Here is a 26468-nt window from a genome sequence, read left to right on the forward strand (position 1 = left end):
GACTATATCATACAGTTTGATCTCAAAGAACAAAACCAAACCGAACATTCCAGGTTTTTGGGACAACAGTCAGCCTTTTTCTTTAAAAAAACAAAAAAAAAAACAAAAAACGTTTTCTCAGGAAAACTGTACAAACTCTAGTAATACAGAAAATATTTACAGGGCTCTTTTTTTTCTTAAAAAACAAAAAACAAAGAGAGCAAGCACTGTAGTAAGAGCAATGCATCAAGTCCAGCTTTGGCACTCCTCTAAATGTCAGGGTCTACGCTTCCATCAAGTGCTTTAATGGTGCAACTCCACAGTCCCCCAGGATGTTGGGATGACATCACAGGCAGACAATGACATCACTGCTTCCATGTTTGGCCATCTCAGGTCGTCGGTGACTCAGCAGTCAGTGATGTACTGTACAGAACCAGAGACAAAGCCTGAATCAATACTTGTGTTACAGTTCTTCCTTTCGTGTTCAAATTAAATGTGTTTCATCTGCTTCCCCAGATTAGAATTCAATATTTTTATGACAGTTTGCTGTTGTGGACATACAGTAGAAACAGAAATCTATTGTCATCTGCTCCCTTTGCTCTGCCTTCTTGTGACTGTAATGATTTGTGTGTGAACATGTAGTCCATCTCCATGCTAATTGATGGTGTCTGCTATCTTTGTGAAGGACCAATCAGAGGTAATTGCACACTAATAACTTCCTGGATAGCCGGAGGCTGCAGCTGTGGCATCTTAAAAAAGGAGCAGTTCACCATTTATTTAAGCCAAGCTTCACTTGGCATGAATAAATCTCTTAGCACGATCCATGTTTCCTATAGGATGGTTGCAGAGGACTGGAACATATCCCAGCATGAGTGAGAGGCAGCGAGACACCATGAAACCTTTGTGGCAGACTTTGAAGGTGCAATGCTTTCACACATCAGTCTTCTGTTTTTACTGCAACAGATTTAAGCTCACACTGCTAACAAATAAAAAGGGCTGTTTCACCCAGTTCAACTCACCATCAACCAGTGACCCTCCCCGGTTGCTCCAAGGTCAGAATGTCCGTGTCAGTTGCCAACCTTTGTCTTTCCGCTCCTCCTTCACCATCCTCCCCCACAGCCAAGGTCACCTTTACCCACCTGGCAAGAAACCAGACTGAAAGTTTGAACACAAACAGACTGCTTCTGGGAACTGGAAATAAAGAAAAGACTTTCTCTTTAAGCTTTGCACTGATGTTTCTAAGAAATGCAGCATAAACCCTTCATGAAAATCAGTAGCTCGGCACCCACAGCTTAGAGTGTCCATATGATGCGGTACTTCTGGACTGCTCTTGGAAAGGTATCTTAAAATAACTCCTCAGATAGGAGTTTAAAATAAATACATAAATAAAAATCAAATATTGGCAGCAAGTTTCTTCTTTTTTTTTTGTTCTGCCTAACATGACTCTGACAATAGAAGATAAAAGACTTTCTTTGCCTCTTCTTCACTCACCTTCCTTTTTCAGTGGCATTTGAGCTGTTCTGGTCCGGCCTGGTCCGGCTCAGGTCGGTCACACCATCTGCCAGTCTGTCTGTCAACCGCTGGACTTTGTCCTGCTCTGGCTGTTTGGACTGTTCTGGAGTAGATACTTTCTCAACAGCCTTGTCCACTGAACACAGAGATGTAGAATTTGGAAAATGAGCAAAAGAAGCACCAAAACAAGCCAAAGAGTTTCAGACTCTACAAAAAAGTAAAGAAAAGAAAAAAAATGACACTACTCTATGTTCTCCTCCAAAACTTACCTTTTACAGCTTTGATTTCCAAGGAAATGCACTTGTTCTTCTCAGAACTCTGACCGTTCTGTTCCTGGCTTGCTTTCTGCTTCTCTGCAACGCCTTGGAAACCTTCCATCCAGTCGAGAGTTTCGCCGTTCTTCAGTGCAGAGCGGTGGTCCTTGAACCAGCGTACAATGTCAGTGCGTCCAAGACTTGTTTGCACCTCCAGCTGACTGTACTCCTCAGGAGATGGCCACTGGGTCCGGCAAAACGTCTGTCATGGCAAGCAACAAAGATATATGTGGAATTCAAAAATTACAAAGCAAAAACAACATGTTTTATTGGGCCTCTGTGCTCTTGCTTCAAGTTAAACAATTAGCAACTAAATAACTTGTCATACAAATATTAACAATTGGCTTATGGATTATTAAAATCTGGAATGCAGTGTTATACATTAAATGACATGTAAAAATTTGTAAAGAGCACCAATAACCAACCAAAACTAACTACAAAAGCCAACTTAAAAATGCTCACCTGAAAGGAACACGTAAATATATTTTATGTACTTTATAACATTATCCAAAATAAAGCGTTCAAAATGACAATGTATTTGTTCCACCCTGGATAACACATGCAGTGCTGGCACACAGGAAATGATGTCAATATCAATCACAGTATGTCCTTTGCCGATTAGTCACATGACCTTTTCCAGCAGAAAAAGGCAGCAGCCTTGACAAGCAGCGGTGAAATCAGCGGGTTACATGTGCAAGGAGCTCTTTTGTAGACGCAGTATTACTTCTTACACTCCTCACCTCCTCTACAGGACATCACCACTTGGATGACAGTCAATCAGCTCAGTATCAGTGGCAATAAAAGTAAAGTTATTCTTATCAAAAGATCAAAAAGCCTCACTTTCCAGAATAAAACCTTTTGTAATCTCTAGTGGATGATTGTCACTCTAATCCCACATGAGTAACGTCTCGTGCTCAGCTTACTTCCACCTTTGTAACATTTCTAGACTTCGCCCTTTTCTTTCTTTCTCAACACAGCATACAAGCCTTGGTTCATAGTCCAGTCACCTCATTTGGATTATTCTAACTGCATTCTTTCTGAGGAGTTCTTTTCTGGGACACCAATTGGCTCCAGATGGTAGAGATCTCTACAACAAGTCTACGGACCATATTACGTCCACCCAGCTCACTCGCTCCCCATTTCTTGGAACTTGTTACGATAGCACCTTCGTCAGCTTGACTCCTTGACAGAGTTCAAATATCAGCTGAAATCCCATTTGGTTCATTTACATATGATCCTGTTTTAGATGTTCTATGTTTAATATTTTTGTTATCCTGACCTTTCAATACTGTTCTTGTTGCTTTGTGTTGAAAGGTGCCCACAAATAAAATTTATTATCATTTATTTTTATTATTGCAACTGCCAGCATTTACAGCAGGCATGTGCAGTGTGTGTTAATGGTTATGCAACATGTTATTAGGTGTTTTCATGTGGAAGATAATATGTGAACAAAGTGCTAAAAATATACGCATGTTATGTGTGAAAATTTTTCTGTTCCAAATTTGCAGAGTACCGTACGTGAAACTCATCTACGGTATTATCTTGCTGTGTGTTACAGAGTCAATCATGTAGATTTTTTCTATATGATAACCGTCCACAATGTTTCACTTCTTTAACATCTCACCAACTAACTTAAAATACCTTTTCCTAAAATTAGGTTTACATTAGTTCATGTTTATACTCTGTTGCATATTCTAACACTCTGCTATGTAATCAGCATAAATGGAAATGTGTCTTTATCAACTCTTACCTCCCTGAGGAGGGCGAGGGAGCGGCTGCTGATGGGAGCAGGGCTCGTGGAGGCTGACAGGATGGGAGGATGTGGAGAAGAGGAGCAGGATGACGTGAGGATGGGAGGCGATGCAGATGAGGGTTGGGTCGGAGGCCGAGGGGAGGAAGCGGCAAGCACAGGGGGGGAGGAAGACGAGGAGGAGGAAAGGACAGGCGGATGCGGAGAGGAGCGGAGAGGCTTCCCGTCCTGCTCTCGATGAGAAGCCCCATTAAGCAGCGCACCCGGCCGCTCTATTCTGTCCTCCGTGTTCTTAGCAGCCATTGTGAGTAAAGTCTTCTCCATGTTGTCCCTCAGTGCCCTGCGCTCCGAAAACCAGCAGTCAACCTCTGTCTTGGACAGCCTGGTCTCCTGGGCCAGCTGATCTGCAGGAGAACAATAGGAGTTCAATAGCTCACAGTTTTATTTATTTAAGTTCTTTTTTTTCTTTTTTTTTTAAACCTTGGAATTTGGTCTGTCTCTGGGGGTCTTAAAAAATGGCCTCATTAAAAATATTCCTGCTATTCCTGCCAACCAGGCACCCACCAGGGACGAGCCCGTAGCTCCTCTGGGGCGGAAGGGAATTAAGTCGCATGCTGTGAACTAGTAAAGACTGAAGAAAATATTACTTTTTTCTTAAAGAAATTTTAACATTTACATCCTAAATTTAGGACCATGATATAGAACATAACTAACTAGTTGGCTAATACCACTTCACTTTTTAACGAGTACATTAAAAGTTCTGTAATTCACAACATTTTTTGACTGACACAGAGCGCTCTGTGCATAATTAACTCCTGATCTCCAAGGCGACTGTCCTATGTCTCTGATCTGCACACATCAAAAAATGTGGAGTCAGATGGTTTAACCACCAAGAAATAAAAGAAAAATTACATTCATTACATGACATCAGTTTCTCAGCAAATTTAGAAAGTTTGCAGATAACTTCTTTGGCTGAAGCCTTCAGTGCTCAAATGTTTCTGTCTACTGCAAGATCTGTGATGTGCGGGGGCTGGCCTGGTGTCTTGCTGTGGTGGGAAGGTTGAAGGTCATTTCCTGGCACTGGCCAGAGCGGGTTCGGTGCTGGATGGGGGATGGATCCACCCCAAGGATGGCATCCAATGGGTTCTGCCAGGTTGGCTTTGGACTGGGTGACCTGCAGCTGGTAGACGTATGGAAAAGCATTTTTCTTTTCAGGCCCTATCTAAGAGCTGCGGCTCTCTACCTTGGGTGGTATGGGTTGTTGTGGGACGTGGATCTATAGGGGCCTCTTTTTCTTTCCCGTGGTCTGCCCCCCTCAGTCACGGTGGAGATCAGGTGGGTACCTTGTGGGGCTGGGTCATATTGTGCCACCGCGGTTATGTCCCAGCACCCTGGTTGTGCTGGCTGGTGTCCTTCCTTTACTGGGCTCTGTGTCTGTTCACTTTCCCTCGGCTCATTTTTCTCACTTTTCCTGGGTGGAAATGGGACATGTTATCTGGCCTTTGCTGCGCTCAACAGGGGCACCAAACCGTGGTGGAGAGCTTCCTGCATGTTTCTAGCTCACCACACCAACATGCCAATATCAACTATGGACTAATTTTCACTGTTGATTTTGACCACTTGGTCAGGTCCTCATCACCACTTTCAGTTGAAATATTTAAACTCTGGTGACCTTGATCTTCATAACATAAATCCCTACTCCACCCATTAATGTTTCTTCTTGTTTCTTCATCTCTGCTTGAAAGTTTTGTTCCTGGGTTTCACTGATTTGTCATGAAAGATGCTAGCTAACTAAAACGTAGGTTAATCTTTCAACAAAGCCTGGTGAAGCTCAAAAAGGCCTAATGAGGTATCAGAAGAACACAAGTTGACAGGACAGATGTCTCCACCTGTAGCTGGTGTTACATATAACATGACAGTTTTATATTCATGAGCAGGACACTTGCCAACACTTTCCTGAAGAAACGCGTTTGTATCATTTTGCTACATCCAGCTTTTCTGTGCAACCACTGGAGTTCATCATTACAAACTAGGGGTGTTGCAAGGCAGTGGGCTTTCTGGGCTTGGGCTTATTGTGATATACGTCACTGATGTTTGTGCAGTACTGCCCGGCAAAATTTAAACGACAAGGCTAATGTAAAACACTCCAACTTGACCCACAGCCTTGTTTTTTATTTTTTAAATACTTTTCCCTATCATGCACACAGCTATTCCCCCCTGTGAGAGAGACTTTGCTGCAGGCTTTACCTAGCTCTGCCTCTGTTGGAGAGCTACTTTTCTGGAAACTCTCCTCCAGCGCCTTCAGCTGCTCCGACGACTTCCCCTTCACCCGCTCTAACAGTGGAAACTGGCTGGGGACCGCTTTCTTTATTGGGGCATCTTTAGGAAGTGGTGTTACCTCTGCTTTGACCAGCACAGGTGGAGGAGGAACACCTTCAAGTACGACAGAAAGAAATATTTACGGACCAAAACATGCTAGGATATTCTTCTAACACAACACATGTGAGTATTATTTCTGGATGATACAGCACAATGCCTAGAAACGATCCTTAAAGGCCAGCTTTAGAGTATAATTTTCTAATTATGGTGATGTAGCCATTGAAATCCACCTTTTAGTACTAAATGTACTTGTTGCACATAGAGAAAAATGTAGTTCTCTTGCCAAAAAGAGGCAGTTTGTAATGACTTGTCCGTTAGCAGATTAGTATCCAGTCTTCAAAGATATCATTTTCAAATTCTGTAGAATATTAGATAATAACAGAAACTAATTTAATTTAGGTGAAAATCAGGTCACAGTCACACCAAATGCGAAAAATGAAATCAGACACTGCAAAATAAAGATATAATCTTGTAATTTTTTATTGCTTATAAAGATAATAAAATACACTATTTTAGTAGGCAATGCTTCAAGCTCATGACGGGTCATATGAATTAGGAAAAAGAATTAGTTTCCACTGGATCATCTCCAAACTTTAAAGCAATGTCTTAGTCACTGGAGGACATAAGCACTCTGTTTGAGCTCTTTAAAACATCCCCCCTGTACAATATTCTGACTTCACAATGAATGAAAAAGATTAAAATACTACACTAAATTTAAACGTTGACATGAGCACAAATAATCTATGAAAACAATACAGAGGTCAATATTAGGGATTCCCAAAAAACAGACTGACGTCAGTATGTTGTAATAAAAACATCATAAAACACAAGTTTTAGTATAGCACTTGCCCTTCAGTGCTCTTGTTTTTCACATGTTTCCTTATTGCAGCACTAAATACGTCACATACCTTTGAGATTGAGGAGTCTTTGCTCACTGAACCACTTCTTTATCTCTCCTCTGGATAACCCGGTGGTCTCTATCAGCCTGTAAATCTACCACATGACAAGATACATCAAAGTAATAACTACAGTAATTTTCCCCTCAACTGCATGTTTGGAAATGGACATGTACACAGCAGGGATATGGGATATGGAAAGACCAAAGAGGACTACCTCTTCCCCACATCCATGAATCTTCCCAGAAAAGATTCATGGTTGTAGTGAAGGAGGACATGGAGGGTTAGTGTGATTGATCAGGATGCTATGGATAAGTCAGATAGATCCACTGTGGCAACAACTAAAAGGAGCAGCCAAAAGAAGAAGAAAAAAACAAAAAACAAAAGAACCACCTGGGTGTTTGGGGAAAAAACAACAACTAGAAAATACAAGCAGTGATACCTATCACGGTAGCACAAAAAACTTTTCTCACTCGCTTATTCTTACCTCATCTTCCTCAGGGAAAGGGCACTGTGTGTAGCTGGACCTCAGCACAGACAGCTGCTCTGATGTTTTATTGGGGTCAACGGTGAAACTCAGCACTTTAGATGATGCCAGCTTGGATGTGGCCATCGGGGCAAAGATGGTCTGAATGATGGAGGGCCGTTTACTCTCTGTAGCAACCGAAGGAGAGGCTAAGGGTCGTTTGAGCGACTGCGCCACCTGCAGTAATCATGAAAGAACATTTTCCATGCTCAAAGCTAAGGCAAGTTACCCCTCCCCTGCTTCTGCTGCCTTAAAGACTGCCATTTTCCACCTAGAGTTTTGTACCTGGTTAGCCACTGTGAGTGCCAGTGGTGCACAAGTAACAGTAGAGCCATTGGCTACAGGAGTCAGCACAAGGCTGGTCTGTCCCAGGAGCTGACAGGGCAGGGACTGCAGGACAGAGGCTGCTGGCTGCATGGGTTTGGAGGGCGTGCTTGAGGTGGACTGGTTGGTAGATGATTGGGAGTTGAGCTGAGGAGTAACCACGGTGAAAGTCTGAGGCACGGAGGATATTGTACCATTGAACATTTTCTTCCTCGCTTCTTCCACCTGTCATTGAAAAACAGACATGTTATACATGTCCCACAACCTGATTGGTACATTTAGTGACTGTAAATTAAATACAGTTATTATTTATATTACTATGTTTTGTTTTTATGTTTATTGTGAAAAACCGGGACAAAAATAAACACAATTCTCCTACCTCCTCAGGTGACCAGCTGATACCCTGTTTGAGCCGCTGTGTGGTGAACCAGACTTTGATCTGCTCCTCTGGATGTTTTGATGCTGCGGTGAGCCACGAGAGCTCAGCCTGTGTTGGGTAGGGGAACTTGTTGAAGGACGAGATCAGCGTCAGGTTGTCGTCCAATGTGGGGTTGTATTTGGTTGTGTTGAGGGGCACTGCAATCTTCGGCACCTAAAAAAAAGAAAGAAAAAAAAAAGTGCAATGCAACAATGAGATGCCCTCCTAAGAGTAAGCACTTGGTGACAGTGGGAAGGAAAAAAAACTCTATTTTAACAGGAAGAAACCTGCAGAAAACTTAATTCGCCATGTAAGCTATTCTGCTTTTATAGACTGCAGATGAAGATCGTGTTTTTTTGCATGCAATGATAAACTGCACAAAATAAACACTTATCCAAATATCACAAAACTAACTGGGTTATTGAGTGCATGGTTGTAACAAAGCATTAACAGCAAAATCTTCCAACTTTTGTATGGTTCTAGCGATATCGCTCTAACTACTATCTACTAAATATGGAGCTAAGCCCAAGAATTAGAGTTAGCATAGTTAGCATAAATTCTTCAGGAGAAAAAGCTAGCCAGGCTACTAAGCTAACTAATAATTATGTTACATCTTGTATAATTTAAAACAATGACTTTATTTTAAAAAATTGCTTCAAAATAAAGGTTTTAAATGTGAACAGAATGAAGTTAGTTGTTTCCACTCATGTCCAGGTAAGCTAAGCTAATTCCTGCTTACTGTTCCTCCACTTTTTCCTACCTGGGTATAGTTTAGAGGCCGCTGCAGGGAAGGCATGATGTGAGAAAGGCCGTCTGCTTTAAGGAGAGTCGACTCCGGGATGATGACCGTACCATTCACATTGACAGCTGTGATTGGTTTCTTGGTGAGATCCGCAGTTATTTTTCCCAACTGGGAGTCTGTCCGTTTGTTATCCGATGTCATTATTTTTGGTTTACCGATTTTGACTGTGGTGGGTTTGCTCAGTGGCACAGTGCCGAGTTCGTCCCCTTTGCCGGAAATGGCACCAGAAGTGTTGTAAATGACAGCGTTGTTGCTGCACCCCTCTATCGTCTGTTCTAAGATTGTCTGGTTGTTCATTTTTATACGTTTAAATTTAAAGTTGCTCTCCCCTGGGTGGCACCTCTCGTTGTGTTCCGTCAGGGTGTCAAACTTTTTTGTGTTGAAGTTACAGACAGCACACAGGTACAGGGGGTTAAGGATGACATTTGGGTGGTTTGCGTCTACGTGTTCTTTGAAAGTATTCAAATTCTGGGTAGAAAAGGGGCAGTATTTGCACTCATATCCCCCCTGCTGTCTGCGCTGAGGCTTAGAAACGTCTGGTGGCTCAGCTGCTGGTTTGTCAGGAGCCAAAGGAGGGTCAGAAGCCTTTTCCATTACATCCAAGTCCATGGATTGCTCGGGTTGTGTTGAACTGCTATCCATAGGCACCCCTTGGGTATGGTTCTCTGTTGTTGTCTGGCAGGAGAAGGTACAACAGAATTACATTTTTAAATCTGGATATATCAATTTATCATCTGAATCATGCCCACTGAACTCCAAACAAATCTAATTCTTCCTCCCAACAATTATTCAAATATGGATTACTAAAAGTAATTCAACTAAGTACACCATTAAAAAATAAATAAATAAAACAATACTGAAAACCCACATGCTGTTGGCAGAGCCTACCTCCATGTTCTGAGAGTCCTCCACTTCATCATCCAGCTCCACCATTGTCTGCTCTGGTCGGATCATACAGGGAGTGGAGGCCTTACGTCGACTGGACATGTTGGTGGATGGGTTTGTCCCGGTGCTCGTGTTTGGCCTTGGATGCTATAAAGGAGGCTATGGCTGAAGTTCCAGGATGCAGGACTTGTATGCAAAGACCTTCTTAAGGTGCTGAAGTGCAGTCAGGAGGACTGCCTACTAGAAGAATACAGATATAGATCCCGAGGTAGCAAGCACCGGACAACTTGTGAGACTGGGATCAGAGTCCGAGGAACACTCACCCCCCCCAGAGTAAAATTATTGGCTGGAGAAAGGAGGAGGACAGTAGGCGGTGAAAGTCTGGCAGAGATGGGACTCCTGTAGTGTCATGTAGGCTGGGCTCACTGACAGTGTCAGCTCCAGTGCTGGCTGATCTCCTCGGACTGCATGATAGGACGCTACCTAGATGGCAGAAAGTAGAGAAAAAGCGGTGTATTTTTTTATATATGTTTAAAAACATATATTTCCCTTTTCTTTGCATGTACTCTACTTCCTAAAACACATCTATGAAACTATGATAACTTTAAAGACAAGGAAATCAAAGCTGAGCTAGAATTACATATTTGTATGCAGACAGCAGCATGTTACAGTTATATCAGCAAGGCATGTGTGGCCTAATGTGTCTACATAAGACGCAGGAATATATGAATAACATGAGTCATACCAGCTTTTCACAGGAATGATTTTAAAGAATTACACCAATAAATAAAATGTGTTGGGCTCTAAAATAAAATAAAATAAAATGTTTTTTCTATAATGTACAATATATGCAATGCACCACAAAGTAAGAACCATAAACATTCCCACAACATCAGTTCCCTTTAAACAGACACACACACAAAAAACCAACATGGGAAAGAAGAAACATGAATATTTTTGAGTTGGCACCAAACTGACCCATGTAGGGGTGCAGCACACCACTGTCCAAAGGAGGTAAAGCCAACTGCTGGGCAGTGAGCAAAAATGGCTCAAAGTAAAAAAGGTGGCTGATACATAAGCACAGCAGAAAGCTTACAGGTGGTCAGAGCAGTACAAAGCTGGCCCTCGAAAGACTGGGAAACAGAAAAAGTCCAACAGTGCTTTGGACTTTTCTGGCCAACTACCTTTTAGAAGCTAGGTGAAGTAAACTAGAAGAGCAAACAACACTATACACTGGAAGACTGATGCATAACTCTGTACTTCTTCATTTTAATTCATATACTGCCAAGTTCAACAACCGCTGGGAACTCAACATGCATGCTACATATTAAAAAAAAAAAAAAAAAAACTCAAACAAAGAATCAGATGATCACCTATGAGCAAACATGGCAATGGTGGAGAGAAAGAGGACGTCTATTTATCAGGAAGATACCATTCAGAGGGGTGCAGCTGCAACTGGTATGGGGGTTAAGGGATCAAGGGATATTTAAATCCCACATTAAGTCTTGATGAATGAAATATTCAAGTTGAAATCCTTTACTTATAATTTTTTGAGCAGCATAATCATTTTTTCTTCTTTCAACTGCTTCCTTTTAAAGTTGCCACAGAGGATGAAAATCTTATTATTTCTGATCTGCATATTTGATTTGGCAAATATTTTGTACCTCATGCAACCCTCTAATTTACCAGCAGTACACTGGCTCGTGACCTCCTGTGGGTGGGTTGTCTATACTGCAATTTGGATTAATTATTCATTGATCAGACACATCTTCCTGTGCGTGGCTAATGAAAAATGAATATTGGATCAAACAGCAATTCTCTGAAATGGCAACTGAATAAATACAAATATGTGACAAATTAAAAGAAAATCCGAGATACTATACATCAGCGGTCCCCAACCCCCGGGCCTCAGACCGGTACCGGTCCGTGAGAGTTGAGGATCAGGTGTGAAATGTATGGTTTTCAGGGTTTTTAAAATCGGTTTTCAGCGTTATTTTGTTATCGTTTTTATCGTTAACTCGGTTTTCCTGGGTCTTTTCACGTGTGTTATGAATAAATCTTCTTTTTTTTTGGTACCGGTACTAGTTTTATTTTGTTGCACTTAAAGGCCGGTCCGTGAAAATAATGTCGGGCGCAAAAAAGGTTGGAGACCGCTGTTATACATTACACCTGTGTTTTATTCCCTGCAACAGTCTCTGTCCATGGGGTTTGTAGCTCCCTGTGTTTAGTCTACAACAGAGCACAAACCTGGTCTTGTCAGGTGTTGTCCCAGCATCGATTCTGCCTCAAGACTCTGGACAGTTTGAGACCAGTGGACCCAAACAACGCCAGTATAATGCCATCCATAACAGCATGACTGGATCCCCTGACTAAAGGAGCTCACGAGTCCAGTTCTCCAATCTGTCACTCAAGCAACATTTATTTAAATCACACAAACCTGCTATTGTTACAGTCTGTCGGTTTCACTTGGCCTTCATAAGTGGCAGATATATTCAACTAGATGAGATGATTTTTATTTTAAGTTCCACAACAGTGCTCCAGTGTTGTCTATTTATGTAGAGTAAAACTTTTAATCATCACACTTTCATCACTGTGACTCGGCAACACGGCCGGTATGCAAATATATGCAGCTGACAGGTCTGCTGCTGTAAGACAAGTTGTCCTGAGAAATATTGACTAATCATTCATAAATCAGATTGTGCTGCCAAGCGTGAACAGAGTGAGAAACCAGAGATAAAGCAGCTTCTGATCCAAATCTTTTAAAGCTGCGAGCTTCTTTATTTGAGTTTTAGTGGAAATGAGAACTTCATAAAGTAGCAGCAGTTACAAAAAGCTGAAGGACTGAGAGAATAGGAAACTTTTCTTGGGTAATATTGTACTGAGTGGGAAGAGAGAGGAAAAAGAAAAGCTTATCTGACTGAAAAAGTCTATTGATATTCTGGAGGCCTCACGCTGAAGCTTCATACTCATATCCACATGAGTAAAAATCAAATGAGTCGATGCAGCAGCGGTGCTCTTCTATCAAGCCGCATAAGCACAGAGGACGAGAAAACCTCTTCCAAATATGAATCCCACGTATACAACACCATTTAAATATTTCATACTTCTATTTACCCAGAAGCATCACATGGCAATTTAATCTGGACAGAAGAACGATAAGTAGTATGATTGTACGATGCAGGGCAGAGCAAGAGCAACAATGTGACTTCAGGGTAATCCATCAGCTGCAAATATTAGGCCTGAACTTCGATCATGCGAAAGTCTCACATACTTTTCCTGGATCTCTCCATCAGCTACACATTAATCAAAAGGCGCGATTCCCCTTCAACACGCCATCATTCGCAAGTCCACTCATTGTCCCGAGATATCTCATCCCCTCAAACGACCCACTGAGGCATCATTAAAATGCAGACTCATTACCATGGTGTCGCTATAGCAACTGTGGAGCTGTAGTCAAGTGGCTGCTACATCCTGACGGAGGCTGTATATACACACACACACCACCCAACTGTGTTTGGTGCTTTTAGAGACAAAAACTAAAATAAATTTCAGGCTCAGTGTTTTGACAGTCTGGGAATTTGCAATCCTGCTGGATCCATACACTGGCACATTTCTTGTATTTTTCTGAGCCATTGTGGAAGGTCAAGGTACAGTCAGTGGGAAGGAAAAAAAAAGAAAAAAGAAAACCCACTTTCCAGAATATTGACTTCAAGGCATGAGCAGCACTTTGAAGAGAGTTCTCAGTCTTTTCACCATCCAAAAGCAAAGTAAGCAAACTTACAGTATGGCAGACAGTCTTTACACTACTATGTAAATATGGAGCTATTGTATGCCATGTTATTTCTGGCCATTTAACAAAGAGAAATACTATGGCTGAGCTCATTTAACAAAACGGATATAAAAATACTGCAGTTCTGTTTTTGGCTCAGTTTAAAACCTCCTTGGGATGCTTTTTATGTGGGGAAAAAAAAAAAAAAAAAAAAACATTTGAGCCCTCAAGAGCACCACTTACCATCAGTGTCTCTCACTGGCCTTGCCCAAAATCCAGCACTGTAGCACACATCTGGTAGGGCAGAATGGGAGATGCATCTGTCAGCTGCATCTGAAGAGCCACTTCATATGACCCACTGAACCAGTGCCGCCTCACCGGCCTTGAATGCATTTTTTGGATTTCTGCAGTTACAGTGGGGCAAAAAAGTATTTAGTCAGCCACCGATTGTGCAAGTTCCCCCACTTAAAATGATGACAGAGGTCAGTAATTTGCACCAGAGGTACACTTCAACTGTGAGAGACAGAATGTGAAAAAAAAAAATCCATGAATTCACATGGTAGGATTTGTAAAGAATTTATTCGTAAATTAGGGTGGAAAATAAGTATTTGGTCACCTCAAACAAGGAAAATCTCTGGCTCTCACAGACCTGTAACGTCGTCTGTAAAAAGCTTTTCTGTCCCCCACTCGTTACCTGTATGAATGGCACCTGTTTGAACTCATCATCTGTATAAAAGACACCTGTCCACAGCCTCAAACAGTCAGACTCCAAACTCCGCCATGGCCAAGACCAAAGAGCTTTCGAAGGACACCAGGAAAAGTATTGTAGACCTGCACCAGACTGGGAAGAGTGAATCTACAATAGGCAAGCAGCTTGGTGTGAAAAAATCAACTGTGGGAGCAATCATCAGAAAATGGAAGACATACAAGACCACTGATAATCTCCCTCGATCTGGGGCTCCACGCAAGATCTCATCCCGTGGGGTCAAAATGATCATGGGAACGGTGAGCAAAGATCCCAGAACCACACGGGGGGACCTGGTGAATGACCTGCAGAGAGCTGGGACCAAAGTAACAAAGGTCACCATCAGTAACACACTACAACGGCAGGGAATCAAATCCCGCAGTGCCAGACGTGTTCCGCTGCTGAAGCCAGTGCATGTCCAGGCCCGTCTGAAGTTTGCCAGAGAGCACATGGATGATACAGCAGAGGATTGGGAGAATGTCATGTGGTCAGATGGAACCAAAGTAGAACTTTTTGGTATAAACTCAACTCGTCGTGTTTGGAGGAAGAAGAATACTGAGTTGCATCCCAAGAACACCATACCTACTGTGAAGCATGGGGATGGAAACATCATGCTATGGGGCTGTTTTTCTGCCAAGGGGACAGGACGACTGATCCGTGTTAAGGACAGAATGAATGGGGCCATGTATCGTGAGATTTTGAGCCAAAACCTCCTTCCATCAGTGAGAACTTTGAAGATGAAACGAGGCTGGGTCTTCCAACATGACAATGATCCAAAACACACCGCCCGGGCAACAAAGGAGTGGCTCCGTAAGAAGCATTTGAAAGTCCTGGAGTGGCCTAGCCAGTCTCCAGACCTCAACCCCATAGAAAATCTGTGGCGGGAGTTGAAAGTCCGTGTTGCTCGGCGACAGCCCCAAAACATCACTGCTCTCGAGAAGATCTGCATGGAGGAATGGGCCAAAATACCAGCTACTGTGTGTGCAAACCTGGTAAAGACCTATAGTAAACGTTTGACCTCTGTTATTGCCAACAAAGGTTATGTTACAAAGTATTGAGTTGTATTTTTGTTATTGACCAAATACTTATTTTCCACCCTGATTTACGAATAAATTCTTTACAAATCCTACCATGTGGATTCATGGATTTTTTTTTCACATTCTGTCTCTCACAGTTGAAGTGTACCTCTGGTGCAAATTACTGACCTCTGTCATCATTTTAGGTGGGGGAACTTGCACAATCGGTGGCTGACTAAATACTTTTTTGCCCCACTGTAGGTGATTGAGGCACAACAGGGCAGAGGGAGCACTGAGCTTAACCCACACAAGCAGGGTGGATGCAAGTTAAACGCTTTCCTTTACGCAACATCTGTATTTGTATGCTATAGCAATTTCTACGCGCCTCAACAATGACTCAGTGCTTTCAACTCGCTGCTCCAAGCTTCTCAAAAATGTTCACCAAGTCACTGAATGACATCAGGAGGAGTTTGCTTCATAAGTCAGTACTACTGAGTCACCGGTTTTATTTAAAAAAAAAACCAAAAACCAAAAACACGCCGAGAACAAGTTTGACTCAGACACTGCTCAGAATCTGATAGAAGTCCATCATATTACACAACATAAACACAGACCGCACTGCAGTCTGATTTGTTGCAGTTAAGTTAAACATGTGCGTGGACTGTCTCAAACAAAGAGAAAAGCCTGTGTAAATACTGGTGAACACTGAGGAAACACTGGCACAGAGAGCCTCTTCCTCTCTCTACTCTGTCATTTTCAGCAGAGGAGGGAGGGGTTGCACTCCCGCTGGCTACTTGGGAGCCCCAAATCCAATGATGGAAAAGACAAGTACGATTAACAGCCACAGTGCTGAAAAACTGTCTAGGTTTATCTAGATACCTTAATAAACTTTTTAATGGATACTCTAAAGTCTCACGCATTAAAAAAAAAAAAAAAAGTATATGTATATATTATCAGGTGTCCTTGAAAAGAATATGAGGCCTTTCCAGAATGATTACTTGGCTCTAAACACCTCAGCTGCAGAGCTGAACGAAATGTGAACTAGTTGGCTGTCTGAGCTTTCGCCATGGCAACTTTCACTTCATACCAAATACCAAAAATGTTAATCACTCCGTACTCAAACTTGGCTACGGCCACAACCCAGGTGAAACCTTCAGTCTCCCACCTGTTTGTTAGTGTGTCTAACCTCATCAGCCAGTCAGCGTCTGTGTGCAGAGTGAGCTCCGAGCTGGAGTCACAAACTCCCGACTGTCTGGATGCTCATTAAACTTGTATGAATACTCAGCCTGGCAGCCCCCTTGCCTGCCTGCCTGGCTGCCGTCTGTCTGTCTGTACTTTCCCGTTGTCTAGCTGTCTGTCTGCTTGGTGCATTATATTAGTGGAGCAGTCTTTCTGAAGAAGCAACATTTTAATGCTGCCAGGCAGCGAATACATTTATCATCCCAGGCAGTAATCAGCGTAAGATACACACTGGCATACATACTGAGGAGGACACAGGGGAAATCAATACAAACCCTGCATACCACTGAGCCTGTCTAATGTATGAAGACAGACATCATGATTTAATATGACAGAAACATAACAGTGGTATAAGGCGGGACATCTATCCAAGCGGTAGCGAGAAGGAAACGACAGTGAGCAGATGAGTCACAGCAGCTCTCTCAACTCAACTCCTATTTCTGGACGTCATTAACATAATCTCAAAGTGGGGTAAAGGATAAAAGTGTCTCAAAGGCCGGACTTTTGGTCAAGCAGGGCAGCCTTCTGTCGCACAAAAACACCTATCAGGAGTATAAAGCCCACGTGCCAGCTTGTCACTACCTATTAAACTGCTAATAATTCATAGCAATGCTTTATTTTTCTAGAAGTTAGCATTTTTTAATGGATAACTTAAAAAACTGCAATGAATCAAAGTTATAAAGCAAAAACTGATCAGGAGTCTTTTGCAAGACCACACTGGGTCTGAAATGTGAAATGGTTAGCGTTGACTCATTGCTCTATACAACCTGAACTAAGATTGAGCTAAACAGCTGGTGGATTTCATTGTTAGCAGAGGAGCAAATACGACTGAGGAAATTGATGTTGTAACACATACATAGTACCAGAGTTTTCAGGCATCCAGTCACAAAGGCACATGAATGGCAACCTCTGCGGTTACCGCACTTGAAGCCATGCATGAAGTACAATCCAACCGGGCACACTGAAGCTCTAAAATAACAAGCAGAGGACAAGAAGGCGGCAGAGAAACCAAAAAACTGCAACTGCACCGACTATAAGAGTGACACGACTTTGCTGATACTTTAATACAGGGAAGAAAGAAAAAAAAAAAAAAAAAAAAGACTCCATGGCTCAGTCACACATCTATCACTAAAACGTATTGCACGCACTGCTCTTTTGGCTTTGCTGTATGGGGCGTGCTCCTCTCTCCCCGTCTTGTTTTGAGAGTTTTCCCTCCTGACTGCTTGTTCCAAGAGTCAGCCACTGCAGTGAGGAGGACAATGCGTACGTCTCACTTGTGTGGTTGAGGAGAAGCACCGTCGCCATTAATACAACGTGTCCCAGTTGGGGCGTGTGTGTGTGTGTGCGCGTGTACATGTGGGGAGGGGAGAAGAGCAGAATTTCGGACCGTCGCAGAATTAATTTAAATCTCATCACGCGGCTCCTCTAGAGCAAAGCAAAGTACTGCACTGTGTTTGAGGGCTTGGTATGTTCTGCATAGCAACAGAGCAGTGCTACTTTTGCTGGGCTGGTATGAAGACTAATGATGAAAATGGTGATTCTGCCAAAAGGGAATGTGGCCCGTCCTATGCTTCTTAAATGGCATTTTATTGTTACATGTGCCATCTTGGAGTCGTGATTAAAATAGTGGTACAAGGACTACTTTTTTCAAATCTACCTGCCCTACTGTACTCTCTAAGCTACTAAAGTTGATGGGACTGAGCAGGAGTTTTCTTTACTAGAATAGATCAATTCACCAAATCCTGATATGACATCTCCAGGAAACTAGGCTCATCATCCCTGTGGTGACCTCATTACAAGTTCCCCATACAGTACACAGGAAACGCCGTCCAGCAGGCTACACTGCATTTGATCATGAATCCAGTCCTCCATTTAATCTTGTTCACACATTAAAACTGCGCGAGCACACACACCTGTCTCTTCATTGAACACACACAAGAGCACCGTCTCTCACACACACAAAAGGGCAGGCTATAAAAATATCCAAGTGTCACCCACTCTACACCCGATGGTTGTGTTACTATGGTAACACTGTAACCAACAGAAAATGTGCGTGAGTGTGTGCTTGCATCCAAGAGCAGAGATGCTGCAGAGGTCAATCAGTGTCACGACAGCTGCGATGTGAATAATCCAACTCAATGTTAATTTTTTTTTTTTTTTTTTTTTTTTTTTTTTTAAGAGTTTCGTCTTTGGAAAAAAAAAAAAAAAAAAAAAAGGGGGGGGGGGGGGGGGGGGGGGCGCTAGATCCTAAAAAATAAATATATTTGTATGGCATTGGATCCCACATTACTGGACTCTTATGGGATGCATCTTAAACATATGAGTCACACTATGGTGGGCTATCTTAGATTTTGTGTTGCCTGAAGTGTGACAGAAACTGACTTGTAGCCAACACTATTGTGCAACACGTACACAGTCACAACTTACATGTGGGCAGCTATTGCCACTAGGATTTACTTGGGACCCTAGTCCAGGGGACAGTACCTGAGGCCTGCTAAGCTAGTGTAATGTGTGGCAAGGAGACACTTGAATAATGTAAATTCCACTATCATCATATTTGCCATTAGCTAACTTTACTAGCAGAGCAGCCTGGTGCTTAAGCTTTGCTGACATGACCGAGACGTATGCGTACAGCTGCGAGTCAGACTTGGGATACCAGCAGTTAACTGAAGGCTGAAAGAGTGTAGAAGCTAGTTACAGTATTTATATTTACTTCATAACCATCAGCTCAGTCTTAGGCATTGTTACACAAACAAACTTGGTCTCTGCCATTTCTAGAGTAACGTTTTACCTGTCATTTTATAGGACTGTTGTCATAACATATGTTATAACAATTGTGATGAACACTCGTTGATGAGGTTCCCCTGGCGACCCAAATGATGAGGGCCAAAATGTCATTGAGCACTCATTTGATACAGCAACTACAAGAAGTAAGGAATTGATAGCACATGTGGTGTTGGGTAACCACAAATGGGAAAAAAAAAAAAAAAGTTTAAAAATATATCTCTCATTAACATTTTTTTTTGTTTAGGCGAATTGGTTCTGTGTTCCTCTTTGCACACTACTCATCCACTGCAACCACACCCACCCCAGCTGTGCACTCTTTTTTCACTCTCCCATCAGATAAAACTCTTGTACTCCACACACTTTTAAAAGCTTAAACGACTTGCCAAACCTTACTATATTAGGCTTTTCCGATCCCTCCGGGAAGGGCAAAAATGTGATTATTCGGTTATATTTAGGGAACAAATTAAGTAGGGCAAAGGTCAAATCAGGTCAACAACAGAACATGAGAGGGATTTTTAAAGCTTTAGTCCAAAGTTTGCCCCAAGTGAAATTGCACTGTAGCGTAATGCGGTGTGATGTTTGCATATAGTATGTCCTCAATATGCAGAGGACACTCTGCCTCCACATTTCTCTAAACTACCTTGCAATGGAGTGTTTCGTGTTTGCCACGAGCCTCGGTGAGCAGTCAATGCTCTGTGCGGATGGATTTCCCACCTGTCAATCTCTGCCTTCCCTGCAGTGGGTGTGGCTTATGTTGTGAACGATCTCCAGCCTTTCCCCATTGGGCTCGGCTGTGCAGAAGGGGTGTGTCTGAGCGTTTCCACTGGTTGACGTGGTGCAGTGCAGAAAGCCTTTTAGCAAGCTCCCTCTTCTCCAAGCACCCTCTCCCTTTCCCTTAAACTTGAAATTCTTGAGGACACAGCCTAATGGTAGCAGGGAAGCCAGTGTGTACACATCCTCAGGCACAAATGGTCTACATGACTGTGTGCAGGAAGATAAAACCCAACTTTTTTTTTTTGTTTAACTTCCATGTGGTGGTTGTTAAGTTCAGATTTCACCAGTGGATTTGTTCAGCACAACTTATTTTAAATGGTAAATGGCCTGCATTTGTATAGCGCTTTACTCAGTCCCTAAGGACCCCAAAGCGCTTTACACTACATTCAGTCATTCACCCATTCACACACACATTCACACACTGGTGACGGCAAGCTACATTGTAGCCACAGCTGCCCTGGGGCGCACTGACAGTTTAAGTTTGACCCTGCGGCAGAAGCTGTGAGAAACAAGACCACTGGCTGATGGATGATGTACACAGGAGGGTAAAATCCTTACACAAGGAAAAAAAAAAAGAATTATTTAAGCCTATTGGTGAATAGCAATGTGGCAATTAAGCAGTGAACACTTTAATAAAATACAATGATCCACTGCTTATAAAATGACTGACTGCAGATATTAATGGTGGGTTCCAGTGTACACAGTTTTCTCCCACACACACCCACCTATCTTGCAGTCTCAATGCTAGACTGTCTCTTGTTTCTCTCTCTCTCACACTGCTTAGACATTCTGGCTCTAGTGTCTCCTTTCTTTTCTTTGTCACCCCTTCTTTCTCTCCGTGTCACCAGTTTTCTCCTCGACACCCTTCATTCAGTTTGAATTTCTAGCATTGTAAACGTACATTCAGTTCCTTATCCGTGACCCGCCCCCTATTCGGCGATAAGATTTTCAAGAGAACGAGCGGGCGACACCATATCAAGTGATCCATTAAGAGATGGGGATTGCCTTAGTGGAAACGTAAAACTGTCAGCGGTTAAGAACGCTGCGACCTTTTGTGTGCTTTACCTGGAAATGTTTCTGCTGTGGGGGAATATTTCAAGGAATTCAACTAGGTCCTGAGCTGACGAATGGCAGCTCTTTTAAGCTGAAATATCGACCTGATGCTAACATGGAGAATTACTTTTACAGGTTAAAATGCGTGTGAGGCTCAAGTCTCCATTGGCTCCAGTTGTCCATCTGCATCACTTTCAGTACGGTAAGTGCTAACCAACGTCTTCTTGTGTACCAAGCTCAGACATCACAAGTGGTCTCTAATACAAGTGTTGATTTCTTGTTTTCCCTAAGTTGTCTCCTCACATCCTCCCTCTCAGCCCCACCTACAGGTGATGAGCTCATCTCTGTGGTTGCCTTAGTCACCTAACAACACGTCTGAGAAGCCGGCGGAAGCACAGCGGAGAGGAGGACCTGAACTGAGAAAACACTGGAACAAAGCACAGCGTAGATGCTGGTGATGTCAGTACTGTGCCAAGCTGAGCACGACAGGCCGTGATGACAGCAACAACCTCCATCCTCCAACCCGTGATGACTCATTCCAGTGTTTCACCAAGAGAATGGACAGCCATTATAGGACTCACAGTTTGATGTGGAAATGTGATGTGTGGTCAGGAAATGCATTCCCAATTAGTGTAAAAGAAAAAAAAAAAAAAGTCTGTGTTAAAAACCCACGACAGGTCTGCTAGTCTCTAAAAAACAGCAGCCGTAGATTGTGGAATACAAGCGTGAGCTAAAGACAAACATAAAAATGTGTGACCATAAATTGATGCTTGTGCACTCACATGCAGTTTATATTATTTCTATCCGGATGCATAAACCTGGAGGGAAAAAAAAACAAAAAAAAAAAAAAAAAAACAAGCAACGTGGGTTGATGGTTCACTGTTAACATACGGCTGTAAAAAAATAAAAAAAATCAAGCAGACGCCCATCGAGCTACTAAGCGTACATTATGGCAATGACCCCTTTTAACACAAATTTCCCATCATTACACCCTCCAAACTGTCACTGTAAATTGAACAGGCTCTGATGTTATCGTGCTTCAGATTATTGTTTGAGTTAAACAAACTACAACAATCTGCCCGGGGTTAATGTGGAAACCTGTTGCTTACTTCAAATGCTGACAACAGCAGAAAAGAAAGTATATTTTAAAAGTACACATTATATATAGTACTGTGTAAAAGTCTTGATTCACCACATTTGCTTCAGAGGATTTTTGTTTGTTAAGAGATTTAACACTGATCTATGAATTCCAGTAGGCATCCAACTCAAGATATATGAACTATTGTGTGCAAACATAACAGACGACTTATCAAATAACCAATTTTAATAGGTTTCTTTTGTTACTAGCAGCCTGTCACAAAAACATCATTCTGTCCTTTCTTTAGTTGAATTTACTTTTTTTTTAAAAAATATGCCAAAGATAGAAGTCTGAGAGGTGCAAAATAACATTTTTGCACCAACAAGATGATTCCCAAAGAGCTATTAGCCAAAAACCTGCATGTCTCTCCATGGCGTGTAGTGTTCTGTTGGAGGATAAAAGAAGTGGCAGGCCTAACATCCTTAGTGAAAGGGTGGCTGTCAAGCAACCATACTTAAGGAAGGGAAGGTATGACAAATTACACAAGAGCTGGACTGGGAAGAGAAAAGCAATCCAAAAACCAAGAACAGTTCAATCTGATCAAATATGTTATCTAATCCTAATGTCATTCTCTGCCTTCAAGGAAGCTTAGACCCCTAAGGGGGAAAAAAAAACAAAAAAAAACCCTCAAGCTGCCTGTCCACTTTCATTTATCGAAAAAAAAAAAAAAAAATACAGAATTTCTCTATTACAAAAACAGAAACAACAAAAAAAAAAAAAAAAAAAAAAAAAAAAAAAACCCTGAACTGATAGCTTTCTGCTCCATATTAGCTTATTTGCACTCTGACAATCTCACAAGATTGCTAGCATGATTGGCACATACAACATCTGTGCCAATCCTGATGACTGTCAACAATGAGATATCACACGTCCTCTCTAAAAGTCACATTTGACGAGACTGCGCTCAATTCATTGTCAGAATACAAAAACAATGTTGAAAGATTAAAAGCTAGTTTGGTTGCAGCGTGTGTGTAATTTTTTTATTTTTTATTTTAAATAAACAAAACATCAGCCTTGACTTTTCCCGCTGTTAACGCACCTTTTGGCTTTGCTTTGATTTGGAACAGCTTGTGTACAGGCTGTCGGGAGTGAATCAAACAGAAAGATCTTTTTGTTTTCATTCAGTTCCTTGGTTATAATTTGACACCAATTCTTGATGCTCTGATTTTTTTTTTCCCCCTCGTTATTTGAATAACTGTGACAGACTGAGTCTTGTTCATTTTCCACCATCTGACTAGAGCAAACGAATAAAACGCCCCTAGGAACAAATAGAGCGGCTCACTTCCCAGCTGGATGTTTTGGCTGTGACATTCGAAGGGGTCACAGTACATTGAGAAAGACTGTTGAGGAAGCTAGGAAGGAGAGAATAAATAAAATCAGCTTTTAAACAAGAGCAGATTTGTTTTTATGCCAGTTCTTTAAAAACTATAGCAGCATAACGCTTTAATAAATAAACCCAATGATTGTCTGTTTGCTAAAATTCTCCACAGTGTTGTGATGGTGGACCGATGGCTGATGCATCGGACAAGGTAGGACACCGACATCTGTGCATTTCGCTAATCCCTAGAGCTATACCGAGAACACATCCCTTAAAAATAAATAAATTAATTAAACTGTTTCTCACGGGATTAAACACATCTGCCAAACTGTAAAAACAAATCAGTAATGTTGTCCCATATACCTGACTTCAGATGGCAATAGGGATTTTACTGGCTTGTAACAGACTGTTTGTTGAGCAAATTTTCTGGTTTCTTATTAATTTTGGCAGCAACGCTCCCTACACCATTCTGCAATAAAGCAAATTACGATTAAAAAAAGAAAAGAGAAAAAAACGAAATGTGATTGTGTACTTCTAATCCAGAAAAGAAGGTATCCGCTCTGATTATTCAGCTACCAATGAAAACGATCCGGCTGTCATTCCAAATTACATAACATCTTCTCTGATTTTGGCAGATCACAAGTGGAAAACCACGCGAAGAACAAAAACACGAGCCAAATGTCTCTTCACACAGAAAGAGCAAGGGTGCGTGGCTTAGTGAGCGGAGCCCAAGTTTATACCCAGAGGAATTGCTGGTAACGCGGCTGACAGGAGGGTTAACTGCACTCTGATCAAAATCACTTACATCTTTAACACAAGAGGGTGGGAGGGGAGGAATCGCTGTTGATCAGAGAAAGCCTAGAAACACAAAACATCAGGTCATCGTAGAGCTGAGGGAACAGCGTGAAATGAACAACACATTTTAAAAATTTACACCAGACAGACAACTGCGGGAATGTTTTCTTTTTTAACCAACTAGTTTTTTCACTTGTAGGGAGTGACCATGCCGACTATACGTGCACTTTTAATTATTATAGACAGTATTTGCAGTGTGGCTTTATATTTAATCTGCGCACTGATAATCAAACCACAAGTGCCACTGGCAGTTGCTGCAGACTGCTGTAACTGAATGTCACCATTAATTTTCCTTATTACAAACACCTCGGTCTGTTATTTGGTAAATAAGAACATTTAACAGTCACCCACATTAATGATTTTTCCCATGTGCTGCATGGAAAATAATAATGATGACTGCCCACATGAATGAAGCGCTAACAGAGCCAACGGCACTGCATTTTACTGCATAGCTGGTAAAGAAATTTAGTGCCAGACTGAGGTATCACCCAACTCTCCTAAAGCACCTCAAATGTTCATGAGTATTTATCCAGTAATAAAGATGACAGAGCCAGATCTGTATGCACTGTTATGTGTAAAAATAAATAAACAACGATTAATATAGGAAACATCCTAAATGTATAACTGGGCAATGTGTTAACATTTGTGTTTGGGCATTGTGTCACCTCAGTGTGTACACGCAGGTTACTTCCAAAAACGTACTGGTGGACAGAGAGCGCTGAGTGCTACAGAGGCTGCTCACAGTTTGGGCCACGGGCCTCATGACCAAACTTCATATTATTAATAAAAGAGAACCACGCCTGGCTTTTACAGCAGTTTCAGACCCACTGCAACAGCACTGCCTGCCTGCAGTAAGAACCGCGGTCTCGGGAGGGGAGGAGGCATCACCAGGGGTAACGTTACGCCTACATCGCAGAGACTCACGAATCAAAGTCTATAAACAACGTCGGACTCCAAAAGTTACACTCAAACCTCAGCACGCCTGAATGCGAGCTGGTGCACGCCGCTGGTAAGGAGTCCCAACGGTTGTTTCCTCTGGCCAGCCCGAAAACGTGACAGAGGGGCGCAGGGAGGAAAAAAAAAAAATACTCTCCCCAAATGTTCCCCCTCTCGCCATCGACGTAACAACATGTCGGCAAAGGACGGCCATGTTTTGCTGGTTATGTCGACACGGGGAGGAGGAAAAGTAGGCACGATGTTCCTCCCGTCTGCCTTCCCCCGCCACGGTCACACAACACACCGAACACACAACTTGAAACGCGGAGGAGGCGAAAACGTCCAATTAAGAAGTTGTCGGGAAACGTTGCGAGAGCACGCAGGTGGAAACGGCAGGGGCAGGCAAAGTTCACGCGGCCAGACAAGTTAAAATATTTATCCAGAGGCGCGTGGGTGTTTTGGGAACCACGCTAAGCCCGAACGAGCCGCGAGAGGGGCGCAAACAAACAACTACACGCAGTTTTAACTTGAGAGACTTTTCGAGGGGGGAGCCGTGGGGAGAAGGAGGGAGATGAGGGAGAGAAAAAAAACACGAAGAAGAGTTTCTCCATTTCTTACCTGCCCACCGTTTTGGCGCGACGCTCAGGTAGTGCGGTACAATCCCAGAGCCGCTGGAGAGCCGACAAACACGCCGAATCTGTTTCAAACACTCTCTCGGCGGCTCGATAACCGAGCAGACAACAGGCGACAGGAAAGAAAAAATTGGCGATCACAAGGAGGATCTACGCCAAAAGCCACATGATCGCCGACGTCAGAGTACGTATTTGCATGCCGTACCGAAGCGCCGGTGCCCGTCCACAGCGGGTCCATGGTGTTACGGCCGTGAAAAGTTTAACGGCAGGCCGGAGAAAGTGAAACAACTCTCCGGGAACACAACAGGAGTGCTAGTGTCTCCATGAAGCAGTCCCGCTGCTCCAAAAATGAATGAACCGAGTCTTCTTGCCGTCAAGTTTCCCCCCGTGCTGATGCCTGCCTCTCTGCTCGGAGCTAATT

At 42.5% G+C, this 26468-nt stretch overlaps 1 protein-coding gene across 4 annotated transcripts; it reads right to left on the reverse strand.

Annotated features, from left to right (window-relative positions):
* On the reverse strand, positions 1 to 26468 carry zhx2a (zinc fingers and homeoboxes 2a). Of its 4 annotated transcripts, none has more exons than XM_085422458.1 (14): positions 26034 to 26468; positions 13798 to 13958; positions 9789 to 10268; positions 8859 to 9575; positions 8060 to 8272; positions 7642 to 7905; positions 7318 to 7533; positions 6843 to 6927; positions 5803 to 5988; positions 3556 to 3959; positions 1761 to 2007; positions 1471 to 1627; positions 999 to 1118; positions 1 to 402 (listed from the first exon to the last, which is right to left on the reverse strand). In XM_085422458.1, exons 3-13 carry the CDS (start codon positions 9885 to 9887, stop codon positions 1001 to 1003), a joined length of 2706 nt encoding a protein of 901 aa, XP_085278584.1. In that variant the 5' UTR covers positions 9888 to 10268; positions 13798 to 13958; positions 26034 to 26468; the 3' UTR covers positions 1 to 402; positions 999 to 1000. The 4 variants fall into 4 exon arrangements, with proteins under 4 accessions (XP_085278584.1, XP_085278583.1, XP_085278581.1 ...); XM_085422457.1 differs by lacking the exon at positions 13798 to 13958 and adding an exon at positions 24430 to 24482; XM_085422455.1 differs by lacking the exon at positions 13798 to 13958.

Source organism: Rhamphochromis longiceps, linkage group LG11 (genome assembly GCF_057381845.1).
Source record: "Rhamphochromis longiceps isolate RC_006_pf linkage group LG11, R_longiceps_female_GT1.1, whole genome shotgun sequence".
In the NCBI taxonomy this organism is placed as follows: domain Eukaryota; kingdom Metazoa; phylum Chordata; class Actinopteri; order Cichliformes; family Cichlidae; genus Rhamphochromis; species Rhamphochromis longiceps.

What these genes read in the sequence shown, in the direction of transcription:
- zhx2a (XM_085422455.1), bottom strand. Translation starts at nt 9,887, where the DNA reads ATGTCCAGTCGACGTAAGGCCTCCACTCCCTGTATGATCCGACCAGAG. An exon ending in AGGACTCTCAGAACATGGAG is followed by an intron (nt 9,576 to 9,788) that starts GTAGGCTCTGCC and finishes TTCTCCTGCCAG; the next exon opens with ACAACAACAGAGAACCATAC. An exon ending in AAGACTCCTCAATCTCAAAG is followed by an intron (nt 5,989 to 6,842) that starts GTATGTGACGTA and finishes TCGTACTTGAAG; the next exon opens with GTGTTCCTCCTCCACCTGTG.